General features: G+C 39.0%; 1 protein-coding gene across 14 annotated transcripts in view; it reads left to right on the forward strand.

Moving 5' to 3' along the window:
* Positions 1 to 4,291, forward strand: part of DOCK9 (dedicator of cytokinesis 9) — a 112,313-nt gene extending 108,022 nt beyond the window's left edge. For all 14 annotated transcript variants that reach the window (XM_051780568.1, XM_051780556.1, XM_051780559.1 and 11 more), the window contains 3 exons: positions 70 to 170; positions 378 to 516; positions 3,062 to 4,291. In XM_051780568.1, coding sequence (XP_051636528.1) covers positions 70 to 170; positions 378 to 516; positions 3,062 to 3,184 — 363 coding nt within the window. In that variant the 3' untranslated portion in view covers positions 3,185 to 4,291. The remainder of the gene's footprint in view (positions 1 to 69; positions 171 to 377; positions 517 to 3,061) is intronic.
* The last annotated feature ends 21,483 nt before the right edge of the window (positions 4,292 to 25,774 follow it).

Below are 25,774 nucleotides of genomic sequence, written 5' to 3' on the forward strand. Positions count from 1 at the left end.
CCTGCAGTACCTGTTATTGCTAAGACAATGTCAGATAACTGAGTATTTTTTAATTCTTGTTCTTTTTAGGTTAATGCTGGTCCATTAGCATATGCAAGAGCTTTCTTAGATGACACAAACACCAAAAGATATCCAGACAATAAAGTAAAGCTACTAAAGGAAGTTTTTAGGTATGGTGTGGTAGATTTGCCTTTTTTTGGAGGTGGGGGAAAGGGGAGAAAAAGTTTACTTTTCTTTCTAGACTCATACCATAAGAATGTTTTAAAAACTTTTAACTTTTATAGTGTTCCGATTGCATTAAAACATACTTTGAACTGACATTTTAAATCAATATTTTGGATTTGTGATTGTAAACTTCTTTATTTTCTCTAAATCAGGCAATTTGTTGAAGCCTGTGGCCATGCTCTGGGTGTAAATGAACGACTTATAAAGGAAGACCAGTTGGAATATCAAGAAGAAATGAAGGCCAACTACAGAGAAATGGCAAAAGAGCTTTCTGAAATAATGCATGAACAAGTATGTGCTGAAATTAAGTTATACATACCATCATTCAGAATGTAACTATAATGTGAAAGCAATAGGAAAAATGTATGTAGTGCTTCATACAAAAGGATTTTCTTTTTTTTTTTCCTTTCTATCTGAGAATAAGCATGTCACGAAATTGTGGACCTTAATTTTTTTTCTGTTTGTGAATTTTCTTGGCACTAGCCTGGTTTTTTGTAGGCAAGGAAGACTGCAGGAAAGATAAACCAAATTTAATTAAATTAATATATGTGGTTGCAGAGGTCTCTATTCAGTGACTCAAAAAGCTAATTTTATTCTGTACTTCCTGGTAACTGTAGGGGGATTTGTTCTGAAAGCTTAGCCCTTTTTCATTAGATTTTGGAGATATAAACATTTACTTTTGCAACAGTTACATCTTTCAAGAGGTATTTCAGTACATTTTCTTGAGAGAAGCCCACTACTGACAAGCTAAAGATATGGGAGAAGGAAAACCAGAACTCTTGTGTAGTGAAACATAGGACCTTGCATCTGGGTTCTGTAGTAGAAATGTCTCCTGACTTCAAAGGCAAAGATATTATTTCCTGGAGGACAGGAAGGGCTGAAGTTTCATGCTTGATCCCTGCCTTCTTGACATTTTTATTCATCATATTCATCACTTAAGGTTCCTTTTCTTACATCCACTGTTACTTGTATAACCTTTTCCCAGAGCCATAGAATAGTTCTTAACCCTCAAGACCTGCATTTCTGCCTCACAAGAAATAACTGTGTTTTCTGATAATATTTTACCTTTCAAACACAAGTCTATGAGACTTCCTTAGATGTATGACCATAATAGAAACTGTTTTTAGTCTGAGAACCAATGCATCCTAGTCTGCACTTTCTCAGGTACTGTGCTATGAGTGGCTCTGTGATATGATATCATTATGGTGAAGCACATGAATATGGCAAGCACATAGGCTTTATTTTCATTCTCTTATTTTGATATCCTATCACAGAGAAGAGCTTATGACAAAACTAACTCATTTTAACCACCAATGATAGAAAATATTGTGAAACAAAGTTTATAGGAAGTGATACCATTTTTCCAGAATTTGTGTGGTTGGGTTTTTTTTTAATAAAAAACAGTATCTTTCACATATGCATGTAGAAGAAGACAGTTTTGAAAGATCCGTGAAACAGAAAAAGAGATTGCTTAGCTGACAATAATGGGACAGTTTGACTATATTTCAATGTGATTAATTGAAAAGCAGAACGCAGAAGAGGGTTCTAGAAAGGAGGATAACTGATTGGAAAGCTGATTACGATGAACAAAGTACTTGAGAGAATTAGACAGCTGTACAGAATACCCCTTTTGAAAAGGGAGGCAAGTGTTTTGGTCAAATAATTTGATGATAAAGGCAAGATTAGCATTCCTCTGGCGTAGGAAAAAGTAAAAGAATATGACAATTTGTATACAAGAAAAAATACTTTGAACTCAGTGCTAGATTTGGATGTTTAAAAAATGCTAAAGTGTATGAATTTCCAAAGATTGATAAGAAAAAGCATGTAATGCCTGAAATTTCAGGAGTAAATCACATTGCCCCTTCTTCTCTTTGTTTACTTTTAGAAAAACAACTGATATATATATATAGGGTGAGCACAATATGAAAGTACATCACTGACTGCAGTGTATACTATAGCCTACCACTGCATTCTTTTTATACAGATGTCATTAGTTGTAAATAATTAAAACATGCAATGTTGTTGATGGTTTGTTTTTTCTTAAATTAGACTCCCCTGAAGTAGCTAATTTCAAAAACTCCCCTGAAGGCTTAGAAACATCAGGTTCTTTCATTGAAATCTTGAAAAATGTCACCTTTATGTGCCTGCCTATTGCTGGTCTGGGAAAAATAACTTTGCACAGAGTTTGTTCTAATGTCGCTGAATAAACCATTAGCTGTATTGCAACACTGGGTTTTTAACAACTGCAAATATTTTGTTCTAAAATATATATAAAAGAATCTTAACAGATTTTTCTTTTTTTTCTCCTCTGCTGCTTGCCAATATGATCAGATGGGATGGTAATTAGTTTTCTCTACTTCTGTTCTCTTAGTTTGTCTAATAATTCCTTTTTTTTTTTACAATGTTTGTTATCGTAGTATCAATTTGTTTATAGCTGTTAAACATGAAGTCTTTCTGGTGCTTCAATAGCTTTTTGTAAGAAAGAAGTGCTCAAATAATACTTCTAAGGTTAAGAAAGGAAAACCAAAAAAGAGCAGAAAGCGAGCTTGTTGTCACTGTGAATCTCCTTTTGAAAGTTAAAAGGAGGAATGAGAGAAACTATCTAAGCATCCTCTACAGAGGACAGTGTAATATCTAAATTAGGAGAACTGATACTGGAGAAATAACTACTGCCCCTGCCTGGGAGAGGATGGCTGAATAGAGTAACCAGCCTTAAGAAGCTGTGTGCAATTGAGAAAGTACTGGGAGGTTGAGTTGATAAGCAGCACATCATGAAATTGATAAATGCTTGTCTAATTTTGTAACAATTTTGTAAATACGTGTTTTTTATTTTAAGATTACTCCGGTTGAAGAAAAGGCCAGTGTCATGCCTAACTCACTACACATTTTCAACGCCATAAGTGGAACTCCAACAAGCACAACAGTTCATGGGATGCCCAGTTCTTCTTCAGTTGCATGATTGTTTTGTAAAGGAAAGTATGTTCGTTTCTTTCGAAATTTGTGGATTGGCTTCGTCGTCTGCAAACTCAGGATGATCTTGAAGCTAAATGTTGGGCACGTGCAAGCTGCATAATTCATACGAATGTTTGAGCACACTTAGCAAATAGCAGTTACTGGTAATAGTCTTTTAGAATAAGGGAGGTGCACATATATTTTTTAATCTCGCTGGTAAAATTTAAAAGTGTTCACAATGTCATTGCAGAAGTGCGTCTTGGAAAATTATAAAGTTGAAGCTAGCTTCTGTTGTTCATTAGAAAGTATTATTAAAATGAATTGCACATTACAAAAAAGTGTTGTGGGATGTAATTTTGCAGGTATGTAACATTCAGGTGTTCTTTTTGTGTATGGCACATAGAGATTCCTAATACAAGAACTATTTTGGGGCTTGACAGAGACACTAGTTTTTGGGGTTTAATGGAACTGACAATAGTAGTTTTTGTACCATTTGGCAAATTGTTGTGCTTTATTTTATACCTTGTTGCATTTTGGAGGTATGTGAGCTTAAATCTTACTAAACAACTAAATACAACCAAAGGTCTGTATTAATGAACACTGAATTATACTACAGTATCAATAGTAGTAAATTGTTATGTACATATTGTTTGTTAATACAGTCCATACAGTCTGTACATAAATGTATTACATTTCTAATCATTTTTTTAATATTCATACCAGCTCTTACCATTCTGCTTTCAGTTTATTTTGAAAATCTGCTCATTCCAAGTATATGCAGACTTTACAGTTCATTTATTCCTGTATATAAATAAGTGCAATATACAGATGTATACAGTCTTTGCTATGTTAGGTTTATATGCAGTTATTAAAAGAAAAAAAACCTTTTTGCCAAAGCAATGGAGTATGTAATTGGTAATCATGGTTACTGTGGTAAATGGTGGTATTATTTAAAGCTTTTTCCATATTCTTATTCTTTTAAGACATTAATTTAGTAATTTTATATTTGGGGAAAATAAAGGTTTTTAATTTTATTTAACTGGAAGCACTGTTCTGCTGTAATTAAACATTCTGTATTACATCTATATTAAAAGGAAAAAGGTAGTTACTTTTCTCATTGTGTGCTCTGGTTTTTAATTTTAGATTTATGCTTGACATTTGGGAAATATGAAAGCTTGATCAAAAAAAAATGGCTTTTTGCAACTTGAGTGTGAAATGAGATGCAGACACTTCTAGGGTTTACTTCATATTCTTTGTCAATAAAGAGGATTTAGATTATTAGTTGAGACATCACTTTTGAGTCCATCACATTTGACACAAAGTACAGTGTTACCGTAACTACAAGTTGGTATTCACCCAAATAGTTAATATTAGGAAGTCTTCAAAACTTTTCATCACATAACAGTAGAAATCATCTATTCCTTATGACATAAGGTTCCTGTCATTTTCTGTAGTGTAGCGTGAATCACATATGTTGCCATTACTTATCAAAGGTTTTTCCAAAACAGCTCATCCTGGCAGGGAAATGCTGGGTAACTGCTTTTACCAATTATGTTTCTTAAAAAAATTTTGTTTGTATAAAATTCTTTTCCTTAAAAAGGAAAAAATCAGAGATAAACACTTCTAGACAGTGAAACCATAATGCTGTGTTAAGAGGCAGACCGCTTTCTTCCCCTCTACCCTATATGCTTCACACTTTTGTTCATTTGTGGAAATCGGTGTAGGAACACCTACCTCAAAAGGTAATTCATTATTAGGAACATATATCCTCTAAAGTTGTTTTCCCGTTAAAGAAGATTTCTGCATTCACGTATTAATAGAAATCGTGTACATCATGATGGCTTCTTCCAAATACCTCTCTTTTTCTAACTTTTTCCGCTTTGCCCTGGGAGCAGAACTGACAATTTCCTACAGTTGTGCAACGCTTTTTGAACTAAGACCTCGAATTGATGGAGTTTTGTCTGCTAACAAACCTGTAAATGTAGTATGTATTCAGAATTGAATATGTATCTGTGCGTATGTATAGATACATCTAAATATACGTGTAACTGTTCTGCTTACTTGCTGAAAGTTGGCCTATGAAAAACAGTGAACTGTAGTCGACAAAATATTGCTGTAGATTTACTTAGGGTTGTATTAATGATTAACACATGTTCAACTCTGTAAACAAAATGTCTGTAGACTTAATCTAATGTGATGCTTTTATATGCACACACCCTCTACTGTTTTGGTTTTAGTTATACTAAGATTATAATTGTGGGGTTTTACCTCCTGAATAATTCCTTCTCTACCAGCTTCCCTTCTCTGTTGTTACTTCTGTAACATGCAAATTAAGTATCCAATATGAGTTAATTTATCTATAAAGACTTGGACTCTGGTAGTTTTGGAAGAGAGTTGATTTTCTTCGCAGTAGCTGGGATAGGGCTGTGTTTTGGATTTGTGCTGCAAACTGTATTGGTAACACAGGGATATTTTAGGTATTACTGAGCAGCGCTTGCACATAGTCAGGGCCTTTTCTGCTTTTCACATTGCCACACCAACAAGTGGGCTGTTGGGGACACAGCCCAGGAGTTGGGAGGGGACACAGCCGGGACAGCTGACCCCAACTGACCACAGGGATATCCCATGCTGTATCATGTCATGCTCAGCAATAAAAACTATGGAAAAAGTTTGCCAGAGCAACAGTTGCTCAAGGACTGGCTGGGCACTGGTCAGCTGGTGGTGAGCAGTTGAGAGATTTTTGCTCTTTTTCTTTTTCTTTGTTTTGTTTTGGGTCTTTTTACATATTAAACTATTTTAAACTACAGATTTTTTCACTCTTACCCTTCTGATTCTGACCCCTATCCCACTGTGGAGGAGTGACTGAGCAGCTGGGTGAAGTTAAACCACAATAGTCCTTTTTGGCACCCAAAGGTGTTGGGCTTGAAGGGTTTGACATAAGAGGTTGACCACAGCGTGTTAGAGGGAACTGATAATTATTATCTGTTTAACAGTTGGTGGCTGCGCTGTTGATTTACTTGTTGACAGCATTGGTTTATCTAATCACTGCCTTACTCCCTATTTTTTTGCTCTACATCAAATTGGAGAGCTGAATTTGACTTCTTCCATTTGCTGTGCAGTGTGTTGTTTGGTTGTGTTTTGCCTGGGAGAACTATGATAAAAGCATTGGCCTTGAGCCTAATCTGGTATTTGGGCCCTGCATTGTTGCCTTCCCTGTGCTTTGGGAACCATCTCATGAAGACAATGAATAATTACACATTTTCTATTTTCTCCTCCAAGAACCAGTTGGTGGATGAAACAAAGAATGGCACTTTCCCCTTCTTTTTCTATGGGGTGGATGTTTTCTCCCTTTTTACAATAACTTTTAGGTATCTTGATCATCCTTTGGTAACTAAAATATTCCTATTAGCATGTTTCAAGAATATGTTTCCAGCTTTTCCTAAGGTTAATTCACTATTCAGGAACATCACACAGGGGTATGTCCCAAGGTGGTATGGGTAGCAAGGCATGTGGGAGAATATGGGCAGGCACCTGCAAGGGTTGTCACCTCTGACAGTCTGGGACTTCCCTGAACAAGTGCAGGATCTTGAAGAAAGTGATCAGGTATTTGAAAAAAGGATGCCCTGGCTATGTCATAACTTACCACTCTGCCAGGGCCTGATAGATGTCTACTGAGCACTATTTGGGAACCTCAAGACGAAGAGAGCGTCTCCAGATCTGAAGACATACAAACAGACACTGGCTAAACCAGAGACCCAACACTCAGCTATAACAGTCTGTACTGACATGGAATATCGTGTACTGCAGGGAAGAGGAAGTAAAGTTGCAGGAATGAGGATGCGAGTTGAGCTTTAAGGAAAGTAAAGATGCTTCAAATATCTTGTTTCAAGGCACTGAGCATGCTCTATTTTACTGTTGCCACAGTTACATACACAACAGCAACTTGTAGTATGGTCTTGGGGGTCTTTGCAATTAGGTCTCAGGCTGAACCTGGTAAGCAGAAAATTAAACCTAACAAAAATGTTATAAATATTTTTAAAATAATATTTAATTAAATTGAATTATTTCAAATAAAGCAGTGTATTTAGATGAACCTGGCTCTTAAGAAAAACACCTAGTCTAGTAAGTCAGGCAACGTTTTTTCTTATACCCAGTTTCTTTTATCTTTGGTTTCTTTGTGAGAAGGCTTCAGTATATAGAAGACGTTGTCTGTCACAAAGGCTGTCTGGTGAAGTTTGAGAGGACTCCTGTTCTGGGGTTTTTTGTGGACTGAAAAAAACTCTGTATTTAACTGTGCGGATCCTCGGACTTCTTGGACAGAGGGATATTTGTGAAAGTGACCGTTTTAACACCTTTAAAATATTTGTTGGTGGCTTTTTCCTTTCTGAAGTATTATGCTGAATGTATAATGAGTCATTTAAAAGCCATTTAGACTCTAAATATCTTTTGGCCTTGACACAAATAATTTTAATTATATCTAGTGGCTAGGCAGTATTTTCTGTTCAAGTTAACTGTAGCAAATATTAGGGGGGTTTTTTTCTGGCATTTTCTGCTTAGGAGGAGTTTTATAATTTCTTCTCTCTATGCAAAACTTGCAGTTGTTATTTTTCTGCAAAAGCAAGATATGATTGATATTAGTAAAGTACCTAGGGAATGCTACACCTTGTTCAACTGCTTGTTGTAAATGATGAAAAAGCACTGAGAGTTTTGCGAGTTGCATGTTTCTTTTTTACTGTCTGAATTGTGCAATTACAGATTAGGTAGCTGGAAAGACAGAAAGGAGGAGGCCAGAGGGCTTTAGGTAAATAAACTTTCACTGAATCCTTAGAGCTTCTCTGATTTTTATGTGTGTGTCTCTGCCCTGTAAGATTCATTGACACGGGATACCTGAATGGCAAGTGTAGCTTCTTGGGATGCTACAGCTACTGCTGCGTAATCTGTTTATGTTTGTCACTGTGATATCAGACTCCCAAAAGTGTGAATGTTTGATATGACAATTTAGGATGGGGAACATGAAAATTGTGAGCAAAATTGGCAGAATTGCAGCTGACTTATGTTCCAAAATAAATATTCCTTTAAATTAGTTAATTTCTATTTAATATTTTAAGAATTGGTATAAGGTTTGAGCAGCTTTACACAAACTTAATTTTCAAATAAAAGTGAGGCATCAGATTTTTTTCAAGCATATGAGGGAAAGAAGATGTCTACTGTTCTAGAATAGTTATCAGACTATGTAAGAAAATGCTGGTAGCCATTGAATAAATAAGTTTGAGTTGGCATTTAGTGTTTGAAAAAAAGGATTCTGAAGCCTGGAAGAAATCTGAACAGAAATTGACTGCATTGTTTTCTTCCAGTTAGCGTTATTAGCACAACTACCAAGATAGAAGTGAAACTTCTGATAGAGCTGGTAAGTAACGTGATTTTTTTTTCAGTGCCTTGGACTGTAAATGGGAGAGATAAGAAGTTCCCAAGGTCGTATTGGTCATTCCGTAACTGTCCGACCTCTGTGACCGTTGCTTGGGGAGGGATAAATCCAGAGCTGTATTTCATTAACTGAGGGTTTAGTAGCCACATTAACCATAGCAGTCAATAACAAGGCACTAAGGGGACCAACACCTTTTGTAATTGGTCTAATGAGATGAAAGAATTGACAACATAACTATTGAGACTTTTAAAAGGCCTATGACAGGAAAGAAAATTTCTGTTCTTCAATAACAGCCTGTTGAGGTTGTTTTCTTTCAAATTGCTTAAAGCTTTTTTCTCTCATTATCTGCAGCATTGGATCCTTGTTGTGCATCCATAATTTGAAACAGCTGAATATTTTCTCATCACAGTGTGCTCAGAGACTATGAAAATACATACACAATACTCATTAAAGCCTTGAAAAAAATTTATGTAAATGTGCCTAGAGAAATTATGTGACTGTATTTTATTTTTCACTTCCTTGAGAAAGATAAATGGGAAGGTGACACCCTAAACTAAAATGGTTTGTTATCTGGTTTGGAGATACTGATAACTCCAAACCATTGGAACAGAAATAGAAATGAAGGAGTGCACCAGCTGGTAAAGCACAAAGCAGCAATGTGTTCAGGAAGAGCTGTGTTGTTAAACTGTGTCCTCAGAACTGGGTGATTAACTTGCCATGCACGTCTGCAGGGGAAAATTACTCACAACCAAAATACACTTATAGAAAACCCTGCTATCTAACAATACACAGCTGGTTTGGATCACAGATGCTTTTAATGAAATAATTACCATACTGTGTTTTGGGGTGTGTCTAGGAACTAGTGATCAAAACTTGACCATGCTTGTTAACAACTGGCAGAGATAACCTAAACCAAAATTTAGATTTTATTTCCCCCACAAATAAGTAAATCTGATCAGCATGTTAATTGAAGAAATATATGGATGCAAAGTTATGGCAGCAAAAGAAGAAATGCTTTTGCTTTTTGACAAGCCGAAGATAGTGATTAAATACTGACACTTAAAAAAAATAAAATATTTGAATACAGATAAGAGGAAATAGAAATTAAAGTACAGAAAACCGCTAAGGAATTTCAGATGTTGATTGGAAAAATCTATCTTTCATACATGAAGATATTAAGGCATTTTGCTGAAATAGGTGCTAGCTCCTAGCTCCACTGCTAGGCAGGTGGTCAGAGGTCAAATTGTGAAGTGTGAAGTCATGTTAGAAGTGGTTATGTTCTGTCTTGAGAAACAGTGACATATTTTTGCATGAAGATAATTATATATTTTATAGCTCTTTTATAATCCAACGGGAAGTTTGTTTTTATCATGTGTTCTGTATGTGCAGGCCTAAAAACTGAAATGAGGCATAGTGAGAGTTGACTGAAAAGTGCTGGTCTGCTGACATTCTACTAAAAGAGATCTCTGAGCACACAAATTTGAGAATAATGTTCATATTCCAATATCAGAGAGAGCATGTGGGGGTTGATGATACACTTGTTGCCATGGTACTGTTGTACCACACTGGTAGATTTATTATGAGATTCAAATAACAAATAACAAAAATAGGCTTTTATAGAAAATAGGTCTGGTCAAACAGCTATCCTCCTCCTTTGCAGAGACTATAAAATTAGAGACTCTTTTGTAATTCGTTGACTGTGTGCAGTATGAAATTAATGTGACAAAATTCAACTCAGGACCAGAACGAAAGGGAAGTCACTATTTACCTTAAAGAAACCCAATCTCAGTCACTCATGTTGACTCTCATAGATTTTGCTCAGTCATATTTTCACACCCACATGCTCATGAGCACTAAGAAGCTCATGTCCAAGCAGCCATGCCAGGCAGCCTGGAGTTCCCCACAGGAGACAAGAAATGGTGACTTTTGAGTACGTACCATGTCTCTGGGGTTCTTCCTTTGCAGTGCAAAAGTTTTTTATTGTGCTGGTTTTGGTTGGGCTAGAGTTAGATTTTCTTCACAGTAGCTGGTATGGGACTGTGCTTTGGATTTGTTACTGAAAACAATGTTGATAACTCGGGGATGTTTTTTGCTATTGCTGAGCAGGGCTTACACAGAGTCAAGGCCTTATCTGCCTCTCACCCCACCCCACCAGAGAGGAAGCTGGGGATGCACAAGGATTTGGGAGAGGACACAGCCAGGACAGCTGGCCCTAACTGACCACAGGGTTATCCCATACCATATGGCATTGAGCTCAGCAGGAAAACTGAAGGGGAGGGAAGTTGGCCAGGGCAGCAGTTGCTTGGGGACTGGCTGGACATCTGTCACTGATGAGCAATTAGGCTTTTGGCAGCACTTTTGTTGGTTTGGGGCATTTTTATCTTTGCTTTTTTTTTTTTTTTTTTTTTTTTTGGGTGTTTGGTTTGTCTTTTTTGTGTATTTGTTAAACTATCTCAACCCACACGTTACTGCACTTTTACCCTTCCAGTTCTCTCACCCATCCAATTGAGAGGGGAATGAAGAAGTGCCTGTGTGGGGCTGAGCATCCAGCCAGGGTTAAACCACAGAGCTACACAGGTATTTATATCCTTCACCTAGTATAATGTGATGTTCCTTCATAACCTTGCTTACCTCATCACCCATAAACCACAGGGAGGGTTGCTATCTGTTTGTGTTTCCTCATTTCAGTAACTTTATGGTCTTTTCGTCCTGCTGGGGTAACAAGCAGTGGAGTGACACATGCTGTGCTGGAACCCTGCTGCCATCCTCCTGCTATCAGACCTCAGGTCTTCTGCTGACAAGTCATCCTGCAGTGGCCTTATCGGAGCTCAGGCCTCCTGGTCTTGATGTAAACAGCACATTCCTGAGTGTTTACTCATTTAATTGCTGTTAGTTTTATCCTTGGTTATCAGTCCATGCTGTTCCTTCAAACTCTGCTGCTGCTCATGGTTTCACATAAATAATTCCCACTTTTATTTCGTTCAGACCATTCTTAATGTCTCAGTTTTGGCTCCCTGGAGCAGTGTGGTATGAATGGGCCATTGTAATGGAGCTTGTGTTCAGATGCTCAAGTGCAGCCTGACAAATGGTTTTGGAGACCATTACTGGAAAATCAAATGGAGTTGCTTTCTACGAGACTTCCCAAATATATTGGTGGCATAGTGGTACTACTCAACATTTTCACTGCTATTCCAGAAACTAACTTAAAAAACCTACCAATTTTAAATTTCATGAAAGCAAAGTTGAACCTCTCTGATTTGAACTGCTCTGAACAAAACAAACTCCTAATGTAGTTCTGTGATAAAGAGAACTAATGCAGCAAGTGGATGTAAACAGAATGTATTGTGGTGGTTTTACCCCTTGTCCTGCAGCACCTGTGAAACCATTGTGAAACCACTCTGCTCCTGGGTGGACACTGGGGATGAGGTTCTAAAACACTGAACTGAAGAATTAATACAAGAGTCACAAAAATCCAAGTTCAAGGAATATACGGTAGAAGATCTGGGGGTAGTGTGTTAACTTACCAAGTAGAAATGTGAGGAGTGTACAATACAAAAACGGTCTTGCCAAAGTGAATAGAGGATGCTGCAAGGCTTTTTTAGTGTGGTTAAAGAAAACATAACAGACATTGGATACTGAAGCAAGGCAAATTCAGAGTAGAAATTCAAATAAGATTCTTAATCCCTATTAAAAACTACATTGAGCACTATCAATGGTGCTGAAAGGTCTGGGTGCCTTCTGTCAGATAATTTTTGCAATAAGGCAATGCTGTTTATTTAATTACATCTTTATTTCACATATGGGTAACCTGTGGAACCTATTAGCTAACGGTCTCTCTTAGGTCTAAGTGCTAAAACCAAAACCTGAAATCCTGAAACTGTTAGCTGTCTTAAGCTAATGTTACTCACTGTTAACTTGTTCTGTTTCATGGCTATTTTATAACAGCATTCTGGAAAAACAGATGCATGCAGTCTCTAACATGATAATTTTAGAAAATGGTGGTGGTGTTGACTGGATCTTTGCTTGGGACAGAATGCTGGTACTTACCAAAAAACTTGTGTACAGCAGCCAGATTTCAGCCAGTTGTTAATCACAGCAGATGCTTGTACAAAACGCACTAGTGAAGCAGTTTCCAGACAATTATATGCTAATACTTATAGTGTTTGAAGTTACTTGAAATGCTCATAAGTGAAAAAATGCCCGGGATGCTTATTTGAGAGAACAATGTCTCTCATGAATGATCTAGAACTTGAGTTTTTTTCTTTGCCTCCACCTTTCAGGTAGCAGTGAGAAACTTCCTGTATCTCAGTTTTGGGTGGTACCTATCAGCTTTTACAAGGCAGATAAGTCATTTGGTCCATGCAGCATGAAAGTTGAATTTTGTCTAATCCTGTCGAAGGAAACAAGGCCCTGGGTTAAAATTCTTAGAACCTGGAATTCCTCAATTCAATTTCATACATGATGTGTCTTGTGTCCTGATTTGTCATTTTAAAACTGTTCTAACTTCATTTAGCCATTTGATGAGGCACTGGGAACAGCTACAAGTTCTTAGAGCTGTACTTGTTCTTGCTCAAGTAGCAGATATCTGACTGGAGCTGTATTGCAAATAAAGTTAATTTCAATTAATAAGCATGTGAAGAAATTTGCAGTATCCTTTGTTGTCCTCTCTAAGTGTAAAAGCTGTTTATTGAATTTTGGTCCTCCTGGAGCTCCTAAGTCTTTCATTTTGGCTTTTTTTTTCCCCTTTTACCAAATTGCAAGTCATTTACATATAATTAAATTACACTGGAGATATTTGTCAGGTAAATAATTGACAGAAAGCATTTCAATTCGACCTGTTTCAACTGCATTTTCTTAATCCATTTATCTTGTGTATTTTAATTGATTTATATTCCCTTCAATTAAGACTAATATGTATCAGCTTGCCTCTATCCTAATTTTATCACTATATGTAAATTAGGACATAAACAGATCTCCCTCTTTTCCTAGCAGGATGTGTTATATTGCTATTGAAGTTTACAGATTCCTGCCCAAAACCTGCACTTAATTGTTCCATCCCTTTTCTGTGTATTGTATGCAATTTATATGCATGGTTGTCATCTTCCCTGCAGATAGCCAAAGTCCTTCACTGTGTTCAGCTCCTCTCTCATAGCACACATCAGCAACATTGATGCTCAGAAAAAAGTCATTGTCAGCACCAGACAGAACATCATTTTTCCCATGTAATGGTTCAGCTCATCATGTTAAAGGTGAGCCAGCCATAGATATTTTGAACTGTGCTGCAATGGTGGTGTCCTAAATATATCAATCTATCCTTAACAGGGACATCTTGCACCAAAGATCTGTCTTCCTGCTCGTTTATGACCCTGTCCGATAAGGTGGGATGTTACTGAGGATCTTTGGTGGAGCAGCATCCATCTCTGCACAAGCTTTCTGAAGATACTGGAGTTTTTTCTGTAGTAGGTATTATTTTCCCTATGAAAAAAATCTGTGGTCTCAGCTGAGTGCAATTTAACACTTTTTTTTCTGTAAAGTTTTGTTGGGCTCCAGAGAAGCTCATCAAGGGTTACTGGCTGGAGTATTTCAAGTCCCAGGCAGATACTGAGCATCAGCTGTTACCAAGTGAACCATAATGGAAAATTCAGTGTGAATATTAACAAAACAAATTATGGCTGAGAAGCCTTGTTAGAATGTCACATTATCTGATAATAGAAAGAAGAGGAAGTTGTTTTAGTAGGATGCAGGAACTCCTTGTTGTCTCCAGGAACTGTAAATGAATGGGTGTGGGAGCAATAGGATGATACTTTGTTCTTTAACCATGATTTCTCATCCCTTTTTTAAAAATGTTCTCAGAAAGAGAAAAAAATCTATCTTTTTCGATATGAAACTGAATGTACCTGTGAATACTTCTTACTGGGACATGCCAGTAAGTAATAGAGAGGTGGTAATAGATAAGCAACATGATTTTATCAGAAAGAAAATAGCAAAGTACAAAGCTATTAGATATGTGCACCATAATGAAACTGGCATGGTGAAGGGCCTTGAGGGGAAGTCACATGAGGAGAGGTGAGGGCACTTGATCTGTTCAGCCTGGAGAAGAGGAGACTGAGGGGAGAGCTCATTGCAGTTACAACTTCCTTGTGAGGAGAAGAGGAGGGGCAGGCAAAGGGCCCAAAGGAATGGCCTGAAGGTGTGTCATGGGCGGTTTAGGTTGGATATTAGAAAAAGGTTCTTCACTCAGCGGGTGAAGAGGGCGCTGGAAGAGGCTCCCCAGGGAAGTGGTCACAGCACCAAGCCTGACAGAGTTCAAGAAGAATTTGGACAATACTCTCAGGCACATGATGTGACTCTTGGGGATGGTCCTGTGCAGGGCCAGGACCTGGACTCAATGATCCTGGTGGGTCCCTTCCAACTTGGCATATTCTGTGATTTTGTGATATTAGAAACTGGTATTAATAAAGCACTGCTTTCTAATAACAATATACAAGCCTAATTCAAATATGTAACTTAAAAGTTTTTGAGTTTTACTCCAGTATTGTAACAGATAAATGTGGGCAGTACTGTAATACTTGCTTTGTCTGAAGCTTCAGCAGTTCTGAAGGGATAAGCCTGGATTAACTTCTGATACACCAAATGATACTGAGCAACTCTAGTTCAAGCGATTTCAGTAATTGATGCTATATTTGTTCTCTGGAAGATGATTTTACAGCCTATTACTAAAATGATCAAGGGTCTTAAGGCCTTTCCATGATAATGAGCCCTTCCATTTTAGACTACTTTTTTTTTAATAGCTTTTACCTATAACTAGTCAGGAGTATTTTAAACAGCTTTGCTTTGATCAGATATAATTGCTTGTTTATGGAAGAAAGCACTACATTGCAGGCAAATCTGCTCTGCATCACTTTCCAAACAACAGAAAAATAGAGTAATTAATTGTGCTTGCATGGCCTTCTATTTTTTTTTCTTTTGCTTTTCAACATAGATTATAGGGAATCATTGCGCTGGTTTTGCATCATGAAGGGACTGTTTCTGTTATGGAAAATATTTTATGCATATATAGTGTATCTGTTGTATAGGCTGAGCAATTTGAAATCTTTTAAAAGAAAGATTTTCATGTAGCATATGGGGGGATCACAAGATTTACAATGTGCTAACTTCATGATCTCATTACAAGCAGACTTAGGTATTTTTGAATGCAAGGTATCATCCTATTATATAGCCTTTTTAGAGTAAAGAAGTAAAAATTTTACATATGAAAATCTGATTAATATCTGCAAATGTTCATAACTGTTTCGTTGTTACAGACAGAAAAGCTTAGATTATTCACTGAAATGTCAGTGTATCAATAGCAAAGCTGTAAATTCTGAACCCTTGTTTTTGTAACACCGTGTTACCATCTGATTAATAACAGCTCTTTCTGTAAAACTTGCTCAGATATAAAAATATACAGTGGAAAAATAATTATATACTCTGCAAACTTTGACAGCTAAGACAGCAGTGAAAATCGAACCTTTATCAACCTTTATTTTTTAAATAACTTTTTTTTTTAATAGCTAACTGCAGGTGTTTAACTTACAAAGTCTCCTGAAACTTCAGCTATATCTTTTTTAGCAGAGTATGGTCATAATTCTCAAGATGTGACATCTGTGGCAACAAAAACTATTGTACACTGCTGCCATGGTTATATTCAGTGTTTACACTTGATATAATTGGATGCTATGGTCTGGCTTTTGCTAATTTTTATTCTAACTTCTTCAGTTACAAGACAGTAAGTGAATTATGAGTGATGGAACTTTATTATCATATTTACTGTTTGAGTGTTGGAGTTTTTTTAACTCCTATAAAAACAGTGGTGGGTTTTGCAATTACCTTTTCCATATCTAGCAGCCATGCTTGCCAGAAGAATCCTGTATTCAGTTTTGGGTCCCTTGCTACAAGAAAGGCATGGAGGTGCTGGAGTGTGTCCAGAGAAGGGCAACAGAGCTGATGAAGGCTCTGAAATGTAAGAAGGCTCAGAGGGAACCTGCTCACTTTCTACAACTACCAGAAAGGAGGTTATAGCAAGGTGGAGGTCAGGATCTTCTTCCAGGTAACAAGCAATAGGACGAGAGGAAATGCTCTCAAGCTGCACCAGGGGAGGTTTAGATTGGATATTAAGAAAAACTTCTTCAGAGGAAGGACTGTAAAATGTTGGAACAGGATGCCCAGGGAAGTGGTTGAGTCACCTCAACACTGGAGGTATTTAAAAAGATGAGTAGATTCTATGGTTCTAAATGGAGACTGCAAGAGCTCACTCATACCCTTTATTCTTCTTCCCATTGCAACCTTCTCCTCAGCAAAAGGATTTCAGGCAGAAAGCTGAGAGGTGGCAATTTGATTTTCAATCTCGTGAGAGAAGGAGGGAGAAACAAGGTCAAAAGTCTCACTGGTGGAAAAGAACCTATCTCTGAGGATTAGGGTTCTGTAAAACATCTGAAAATAAATGTTTTCTGTCTGGAGCTGCTAAAAAGTAAGTCTCTGCTCACTCTGCAGGATAGCTTTCAGCACCAAAATTGCAGTCATTTTCATTACAGAGTTAAAATCTCTGTGTTGCCGATGCTACATTTTTTATGAGGATAGTGCTAAAAGGCCATAAACAATCTTATTTTTTGTAACTAGATTGTCAATTTTCTTTCATTTGGTTGTTGGGATCTCCAGGAGATGCTTCTGACAAAGGCAATGTTTCAACACATATGAATAACATGCTTAGAAGAATACACGTGTGGGTGCATTCCTGCAATGAGAATAGCCTGAGCAAGAAGCCGTCCAACCATTTTGAGCAGCACTTAATAAGCTCCCAGGTTTTGCTTTTGTCCTAACATGAAAATATTCTAGATGCCCTATGTTACTACAGGATGTGTTTGAGAATCTCTGGTTGTTCCTCCAAAATTCACACTCTAAAGTTTCCAACCTAAGAAATGGATTAATCTGACTGTATTTATGAAGTTATTTGTAGGTAGAGGCTGCAGAGGCTATTGATACTCTCTGGCTCTGACAACTGTGTTCCCAAGTAAAAAAAAAAAGAATTGCTGAAATACCTAAAATGAACACAGTTCACTTCATCTTCAGAAAAATTATTAACCTTCCTGATAAAATTCTTAATGATTTCCTAAAAAACTATTTCCTTGTCATTAGGTATGTTCCCTGTAATTCTGTATAACAGCATTGTTTAATGGGAATATGCTTCTTGAATTCTCCTTCTCTCTCTGGTTCCTCTCAAAAGACAGTTTCCTGGAAAATGCATTATGCTGAAGGAAGCAGCAAGTGACCCAGCATGTTATGCTCACAAGTAGGACTAGGTTATTTATGTGCTGCAGTTTCAGTTTATGAAATATGTTATGTAATTTTAGGTAATTTATGTACTGTTGTATTGTAACCTTTGTACTGAATGCATTTTACTCAGATGCCTTTTCAAGAAGGAAAAAGCTGTTGTTGGCTGAGTTTCTGTTGTTGTGGTTTGGGGTTTCTTTTATTATCTCCTTTCTTTTCAAAATCTCCCCCTCCCCTAAAGGGAAAATGGGTTGGGCTATTGGATTTGTTTACACTTCCTGCTAAGTAATAACAAATCCTGGGCTTTCCAAGTGTAAGAATGTAAGGGGACCATCCCTCTTTTAGAAGCTGAAAGAACAAAGTAATTGAATTGTGTTGTGGTGCTTACTGGGAATCAGTTGCTCAGGAGAGTGGTAAGAACAAATAAAATAAGAATATAACTGCATAGATCAATAGTAATGTCTTTTTTCTAATTTGGACAAGTATTACAAAAATAAGTAGACTACCTAGAGAAGGTTAGGGGTGCTACTGGAAAAAAAAGAGAGGTAGAGAAGCAGAGAAGCCCTTAGGGGTACAGGTGAATTAATCCAATTGAGCCCTGGATGCTTCAATCTTTCAGTAGCAACAACACTGACCAAGATTTTGAAGATCAAATACAAAAATTGACTTTATAGTGACTTCACAAGAGAGCAGTGAGATAAATGAATCCATTGAAATCTGATTACACCTTAAATTCTGTCAGATACTGCTGCTAAAGTTTTCATTTCAATCTGAATGATATGCAGAAAAGCTATAGGTAATGAAAAGAAGGAAGCTTTGTATCCTATGGTGAAAATATGGATATCTGTGTAAGTAACAAGAAAATCCATTTCAGGAGGAATGAGCCCATCTGCAAACTTCTAACAGGGCTGCAATAGGTATATAGTGTCAGCTCTTGATCTCCACTTGTGGAATTTCAACTCTGGAAAATGCATCTCCAGAAAATTATATGATGTAATCCTGTTACCTGAACTCAAAATAAGTTATTTCCACTGTGGACATAAATGTCATCTGAAGTCAGGTACGTTTTATACAACAGTGCTGCCTAACTCACCCCAAAAAGAATGTATGAAGTCAAAGGCTGAAAATGTGAGCATCCAATACTGTAAGATGATTTATTTGGGGTGGGATGGAGGGAAGGGGGGGTGGGGAGGAGGGGTAGGAGTGGTACAATACTTATAAATAATCCTCTAAGTGTCTTCACGAGTTACATACAAATCACACATCAGTTCGTAAATATCATGTCAGTTTAACTCTGGTCTTTTAACATCTGCTTGAGTCAAAACACAGATTGGTCAAGAGATGACACTTGTGTTGTCCAGTCAACAACATGATTCATGTTGTAGGGCTGGTTGCATAAGTTGACAGGATAATTTAGCCAGCTCTAGCAGCTGCTGTGCTGCTGACACTCTCATGTGCTGTCCTGAGAGAAAAAGGCTGAGCACAGCTTGTCTGAGAACATGCTAGTAGTGAAATTTCAGCAGACACAATGCAACGAGACACTAAAAAGTTCACTTGAAAATAAGATCTCACAACACTGACCTGAAGTTTCAGAAGAATATCCATGTGGAAGTACAAAGAAAACAAACTATTGAAGAGATGTTTGGGTGGTTTCAGTATGCTTTGAACAACATTCACCAACCTTGCACTGCCTTGGGTGAGAGAAGGTGTGTCAGACAAATTCAAATCTAATGTGAAGAAAAGCAGAGGTACATAATTCAGAATAAAAAAAGCTTTTACTACCCAGTTAAATGGAAGGCTTGAATCCTAGCTTGGTGCAGGATACCCATACATTTGTTGTTATCTTTTTTTCTTGAATATGATCACATGTTTCAAAGGTACAAACAGGTGTTTCTATGTAGTAGAAATGAGTACATAAAGGCTTTGAATCAGGAACTCTTTCATTCTGCCCTACTTCCCTTGCCAACTGCCCTTAATACTTATGCTAACACTCCTATTTGTCTACCCCACATACCTACTGGGAGTGCCCTTCCTTGGCAGGGAGAATTGGAGTTGGAATCCTCAGAGCTGGATTGCTCAATGTCTGACAGTAACTCGGCACCAAAACTGGGATTACCATGTGTGTTTCTGTCAGCCTGGCCTCATGCCTGAGGTATCGCAAAGGCACAAGGCAATGTGTGCTCTGCTTTTGACTGTGACACGTGGTACAAAGATTAAGATTGAAGGCCTTTCAAGACTGGAAGGGATGGTCACATCTCTAATCAAGATTTTTAACACCTCCTTGCTACTGTCAGCTACGGATGGTTTCCATACAGCCCTGCACTTCCAGAACTGAGGTTCCCTATTAAATCCAGGCTTTGAACAAAGCACACTTCCTGCAGATTCCCTGGGGGAAAAAAACTGTGGAATAAAACAGTAGCAAAGGTGTTGTCATGATGGAGAATGGATATAAAGAGGAAGTGGACAAGGTAAATCTGGCTCTACAGAGATAACAATGTTATCAGAGTAAATGAATGGGAAACAAAACAATCGAAGTTATCAAACTCAAGTTATGTTTTCGGCAAAAATAAAAGAAACAAAACCACATCTTGGCAGGAGTGACATCACAATGTATTGCGTACCATTAACTCATTAGGTCTACATCTACCATATTAATTAACTTTGCATGTTGTCACAGGCACTGGTAATGAGCCAAAGACTTCTGTCATCAGTCTGGAGCAGCTCCAGGTAAATAAAGTTCACTTAGTTACTTTATTTATGTACAAGTCTCTGTTCTATTTCCCTCTCCCCTGCTTTTTTCTCCACCTACATGTTCACTGTGTGTACACAGACCTGCCAGAGAAGCCAAGTCCCTTCTGGGCCATAGCACATGAGCTCTTTTCCTTTTTCTGAGGAGAATTACCCGCAAAATGCTGCTGAGCTGGGCTTGCAGGCTGGTTTGGTAGGAAACTTCTATTCCTCTGCATGTCCTTCGTCTGGTTTAGCAAACTTCTGAAGTAGCAAGTCCATGTGTTTTTGGGCCAGAGTTGATCCTTGCATGGAAATTGAGTGAACATCTCAAATACCAAACCCAGTGTCGCTCATGGAAGTGCAGAGAACCTGGTACCTGTATTGCTGGTGGCTGAATGCAGCTGAGCTGCTGCAGACTCCTTCTTAGAGACCCCTGGTGCCCTCCGTCCTGGCAGTCCTCACCTCCTCCAGACCATCCCACCAATTATTTGCTCTGCTAGTAAACGATGTCTTCAAGAGACAAAATGTGACACAGTGCATGAGAAAGGTCACAGCAAACAAATTATCCCTTCTATGTTTTCTGAATGTTCATGGTTTTTATGGGATGCCTCAGTTACATTAGACAGTGCAGCTCCTCTGTGCAAGGCTTTCATAAGCTGATTCACTAATCACTTTTTCCTTTCAGATTCCCTATCTGGAAGGTAGGAATAAATTTTTCTTGAAAGGATGCATTATCTTGGGAGGAGTAGTTACTGGCACGTGACTAGTTTTAGTGTTTGGCTACTACCATCATGAAAGCCAAATAGATTTTGGTTGTAGAGCAAAATCCATTAGTCTTTGTTTAGAATGGAACTAATGCACTACCTAAATCTGTTTTCAGCATCCCATCCAATACTGGCTATTCCATGATGAGCTGCACACCCTTGCAAGTTCTTTATGATTATTATAATTTTTTCAATCTAAAATACTGAGTCAAAAATATCTATTCATATTTATAAGCCACACATATTCTGAACAAATAGTAATTTGTCTTAATTTTCTTTAAAATACTTCAATCTTAATTCAGGTTGCTAGTCCTGAAATAATGAATAGTTGTTTTCACCTATTCCATGTTATGGATTCACCTCACCACCTCCTCTGAAATGATTGTGTTCTTCCTACCTATGAGACGTGAGGAAACAACCTTACTGACTAAGTGACAACATTTAACTGAGTGATATGGGGTACAATCCCTCCTGTGGAAGGATCATTACAGCCCGGCCCAGGAGATTCCTGCAGAGCAATGTGATAGTAACTTTTTGACACAGGTGGTAGAAAAGCCAATGAGGAGAGGTGTGCTGCTGGACCTTATACTAACAAAGAAAGAAAGACTGGCTGGGGATGTGAAGGTTGGGGGTAGCCTTGTTTGCAGTGACCATGAGACAGTGGAGTTCAGAATCCTGTGTGGAAGAAGCAGAGCTGTAAGTAAGATTACAACCCTGGATTTCAGGAGAGTTAGCTTGGGCCTCTTCAAGGACCTACTTGGAGGAATCCCATGGGTACGGGGACTATAAGGTAGGAAGGTCCAAAAGAGCTGGTTAGTATTCAAGCATCACTTTCTCCAAGCTCAAGATTGAGTAAGAAATCAAGCAAAGGGGACAAGAGAACTGCATGGATGAACAAGGAGCTTCTGGCAAAACTCAAATAGAAAAAGGGAGTTCATGGAATGTGGAAAAAGGCACAGGCCACTTGGGAAGGATATAGGAACATTGTCAGAATATGAAGGGATGAGATGAGAAGGGCTAAGGTCCATTTGTAATCAAGGACAACAAGAAGGGCTTCTTCAAGTACATCAGTAGCAAAAGGAAAAACCAGAGAAAACGTGGGCCTGCTGCTGAATGAGGAGGGTTCCTTGGTGACAAAGGACACAGAGAACGTAGTTACTGAATGCCTTCTTTGCTTCAGTCTCTACTGCTAAGGCCAGCCCTCAGGAATCCCAGACCCCTGAAGCCAAGAAAGAAAGTCTGGAGAAAAGGAAGACTTTCTCTTGGTCAAGGAGGATGGGTTGGAGATCAAGAAGGCAAACTTGACACCGACAAATCCATGGGCCCCAATGAGATGCACCCACAAGTGCTGAGTGAGCTGGCAGATGTTATTGCTAAGCTGCTCTCCCTCATTTTTGAAAAGTCGTGGAGAACAGGAGAGGTGCTTGAGGACTGGAGGAAAGTCAATGTCATTTCAGTTTTCAAAGTGAAGGAAGGACCCAGAAAACTACAAGCCAGTCAACATCACCTCCATCCCTGGAAAAGTGATGGAATAGCTCATCATGGATGTCATCTCTAAGCATGTGGAGGAAAAGAAGGTTATCAGGAGTAGTGAACATGGATTCACCAGGGGGAAATCTTGCTTGACCAACCTGATTGCCTTCTTTGATGGCATGACAGTCTGGGTAGATGAGGGAAGAGCAGTGGATGCTGTCTACCTTGATTTCAGCAAGGCTTTTGACACTGTCTCCCATAAGACCCTCATGGGCAAACTCAGGAAGCATGGATTGGATGAGTGGATGGTGAGGTGGACTGATAACAGTGGTCAGTGTCAGAAAGTTTTCTTGGAGGCCTGTTACTAGCAGTGTCCCTCAAGGGTCAGTGCTGGGTCCAGTATTTAACTTGTTCATCAATGACTCAGATGAAAGGGCAGAGGCTTCCTCAGCAAGTTCACTGACACAAAGCTGGGAGGAGTGGCTGATACCCCAGAGGGCTGTGCAGCCCTTCAGAAGGACCTCGACAGATTGAAGAGATGGGCAGAGAAGAACTGTGAAGTTCAACAAGGGCAAATACAAGGTCCTGCACCTGGGATAGTATAACCTCAGACACCAGTACAGACTAAGTGCTGACCTTCTGGAAAGCAGCTCTGCAGAGAAGGACCTGGGGGTCCTGGTGGACAACAAGCTGTCCATGAGCCAGCAGTGTGTCCTTGTGGTCAAGTGTGGTGGTTTGAAACTCCCAAGAATCTAATTTCTATGTTCAAGCCCCTCCCCCCCCAGTTTGCCCCTGTGAGGGAGGGTTTAGTGATGCTATGGACTTGATATCTTTTTCACCTCATGTGGAGAGTTTTCAGACAAAACACAACCATTCGTTATTGAGGGAAGGGGAAAATATTTACAAAGGTCTATTTACACCCACATATATATTTACATTAAATTAAATTTCTCCTTTTCTTCAATAAAAGTCCAAGAAGAAAAGAAAAGAGTCTTTCTGTCACTCCTCAGGCCACAGTTCCTTCATTTCAGTTTTTTGTGGCACTGGTTAGTGTCCTTCATTTTCCTAAAGCAGCAGATTTTAAGTATGGCAGTCAGGATTTTGTTCTTACTTTGTGGAAATTCCAACCCCGAGCCCGAGCCTTCGGGGGATTTTCCTTGGAGACCTTCACTCCTCTTGGGTTAGAACACTGAAGACAGCTTTCAGTTCAGTCTTACCAAAGCTCTTCTGCTCTGTCTCAGCTCACCAGCATGGTAGAAGCAGCAGCAGCAGCAGGGTCAAGGCCACCTCCTCCACATTCCGTCCTGGCTCAGCTCTCAGGACAACTCTGGGTTTTCAACTCCTTTCTCCCTCTCTCTCTAGCTGCTGCTGCATTTCAGGACTTCCTAAGGGTTTGGAAGTCCACCCCTCCTCTTCAAGAAGTCTCTGGGTTTTGGGAAAGTAATACAGTCTTACCCCAAACCAGCTCTGTTGAGTTTTCCTCTGTTTTGTTGCCAGCTCTCCCTCCTGCAGGAACATCTCTGCATCTTTCAGCCGGCTTCACCTTATCTCGCTGCTACTGTCTATCTTTTTGGCTTTCAGCCACCGTTGTCTCTGTTCAGGACTGCTCCGCTGCCGCTTTCAGTGTCTTCTGCTGCTGCTGACAGTAAGGAAACTCTTCCAGCTCTTGATTACGGGACCCGGTCCAGCTTTGACACTATACCGGGTCTCCCGTAGCCTCAGCTGGGGGCTGGGGGCCCTTGGCCCCCAGAGGGGCTCACTGGCCCCCTGCCTCCTCATGGCTCAGATCATGGCTACCCACCTTCTAAACTATCTTCACCACCTTCTCTTCCATTTCTGTGGGTATGTAATTTCCGCAGGGCGCACGTGGACTACTGATTGGTCCAGTGTTATCAGTGGGACAAACCATTACTACCTCAGAGAGAAGGTTTTTCAAACCACCACATCAAGAAAGCCAATGATATCCTGGGGTGCATTAGGAAGAGCATTACCAACAAGTCGAAGGAGGTGATCCTGCCCCTCTGCTCAGCCCTGGTGAGGCCTCATCAGGAATATTGTGTCCAGCTCTGGGCTCCTCAGTACAAGAAACATGGAGCTCCTGGCATGGGTCCAGCAGAGGCAACAAACATGATCAGGGGACTGGAGCATCTGTCTTATTGGGATAGGCTGAGGGAGCTGGGCCTGTTCAGCCTGAGAAGAGATGACTGAGAGAGGACATCATCAGTGTCTTTAAGTATCTGAAGGGAGGGTGTCAAGAGACTGGGGCCAGGCTCTTCACTGATGTCCAGTGATGGGACAAGGGGCAAAAGGCACTACCTGAAACAAAGAAAGTTTCATCTGAATACGAGGAAAAACTTCCTTACTGTGTGGATGACAGAACACTGAAACAAGCTGCCCAGAGAGGCTGTACAGTCTCCTTCCCTGGAGATACTCAAAACCTGTCTGGTCATGATCCTGTGCAACCTGTTCTAGGTAATCCTTCTCTAGCAGGAGATTTGTACTAGATGATCTCCAGAGGTCCCTTCAACTTCAACCATTCTGTGATTCTGTGTTATTTTGTGGCATTTAACTAACAATGAAGTACAGATCAATTAAAATTTCTACCCATACAGCCAAACAGTTGATGCTAGGATATGTATGGTTTTGTAATAATGTGTCATTTTGACCTGCTCAACTTACAGAAATGACATATTGTACATTCTAATCACCAACTGTGTTTTATGCTTAATTATTCAAAGTTATGTTGCCTGACTTTTCTACTACACGCTGAAAATACACTCCTGTGTGTTTTGAGCTCTTTAGAAGAAAGCAGAATTGCATTTTCATCTTTCTTTGCTGAGTATTGCTGAGCCCTGCTGTGCTCTGAGCTCTCTAGAAAGTGAGCCTTGCTAGGAAA

The sequence above is a fragment of the Manacus candei genome, unplaced genomic scaffold, assembly GCF_025592945.1.
Source record: "Manacus candei isolate 608988 ecotype Guabito, Panama unplaced genomic scaffold, ASM2559294v1 h1tg000014l, whole genome shotgun sequence".
Classification (NCBI taxonomy): Eukaryota; Metazoa; Chordata; class Aves; order Passeriformes; family Pipridae; genus Manacus; species Manacus candei.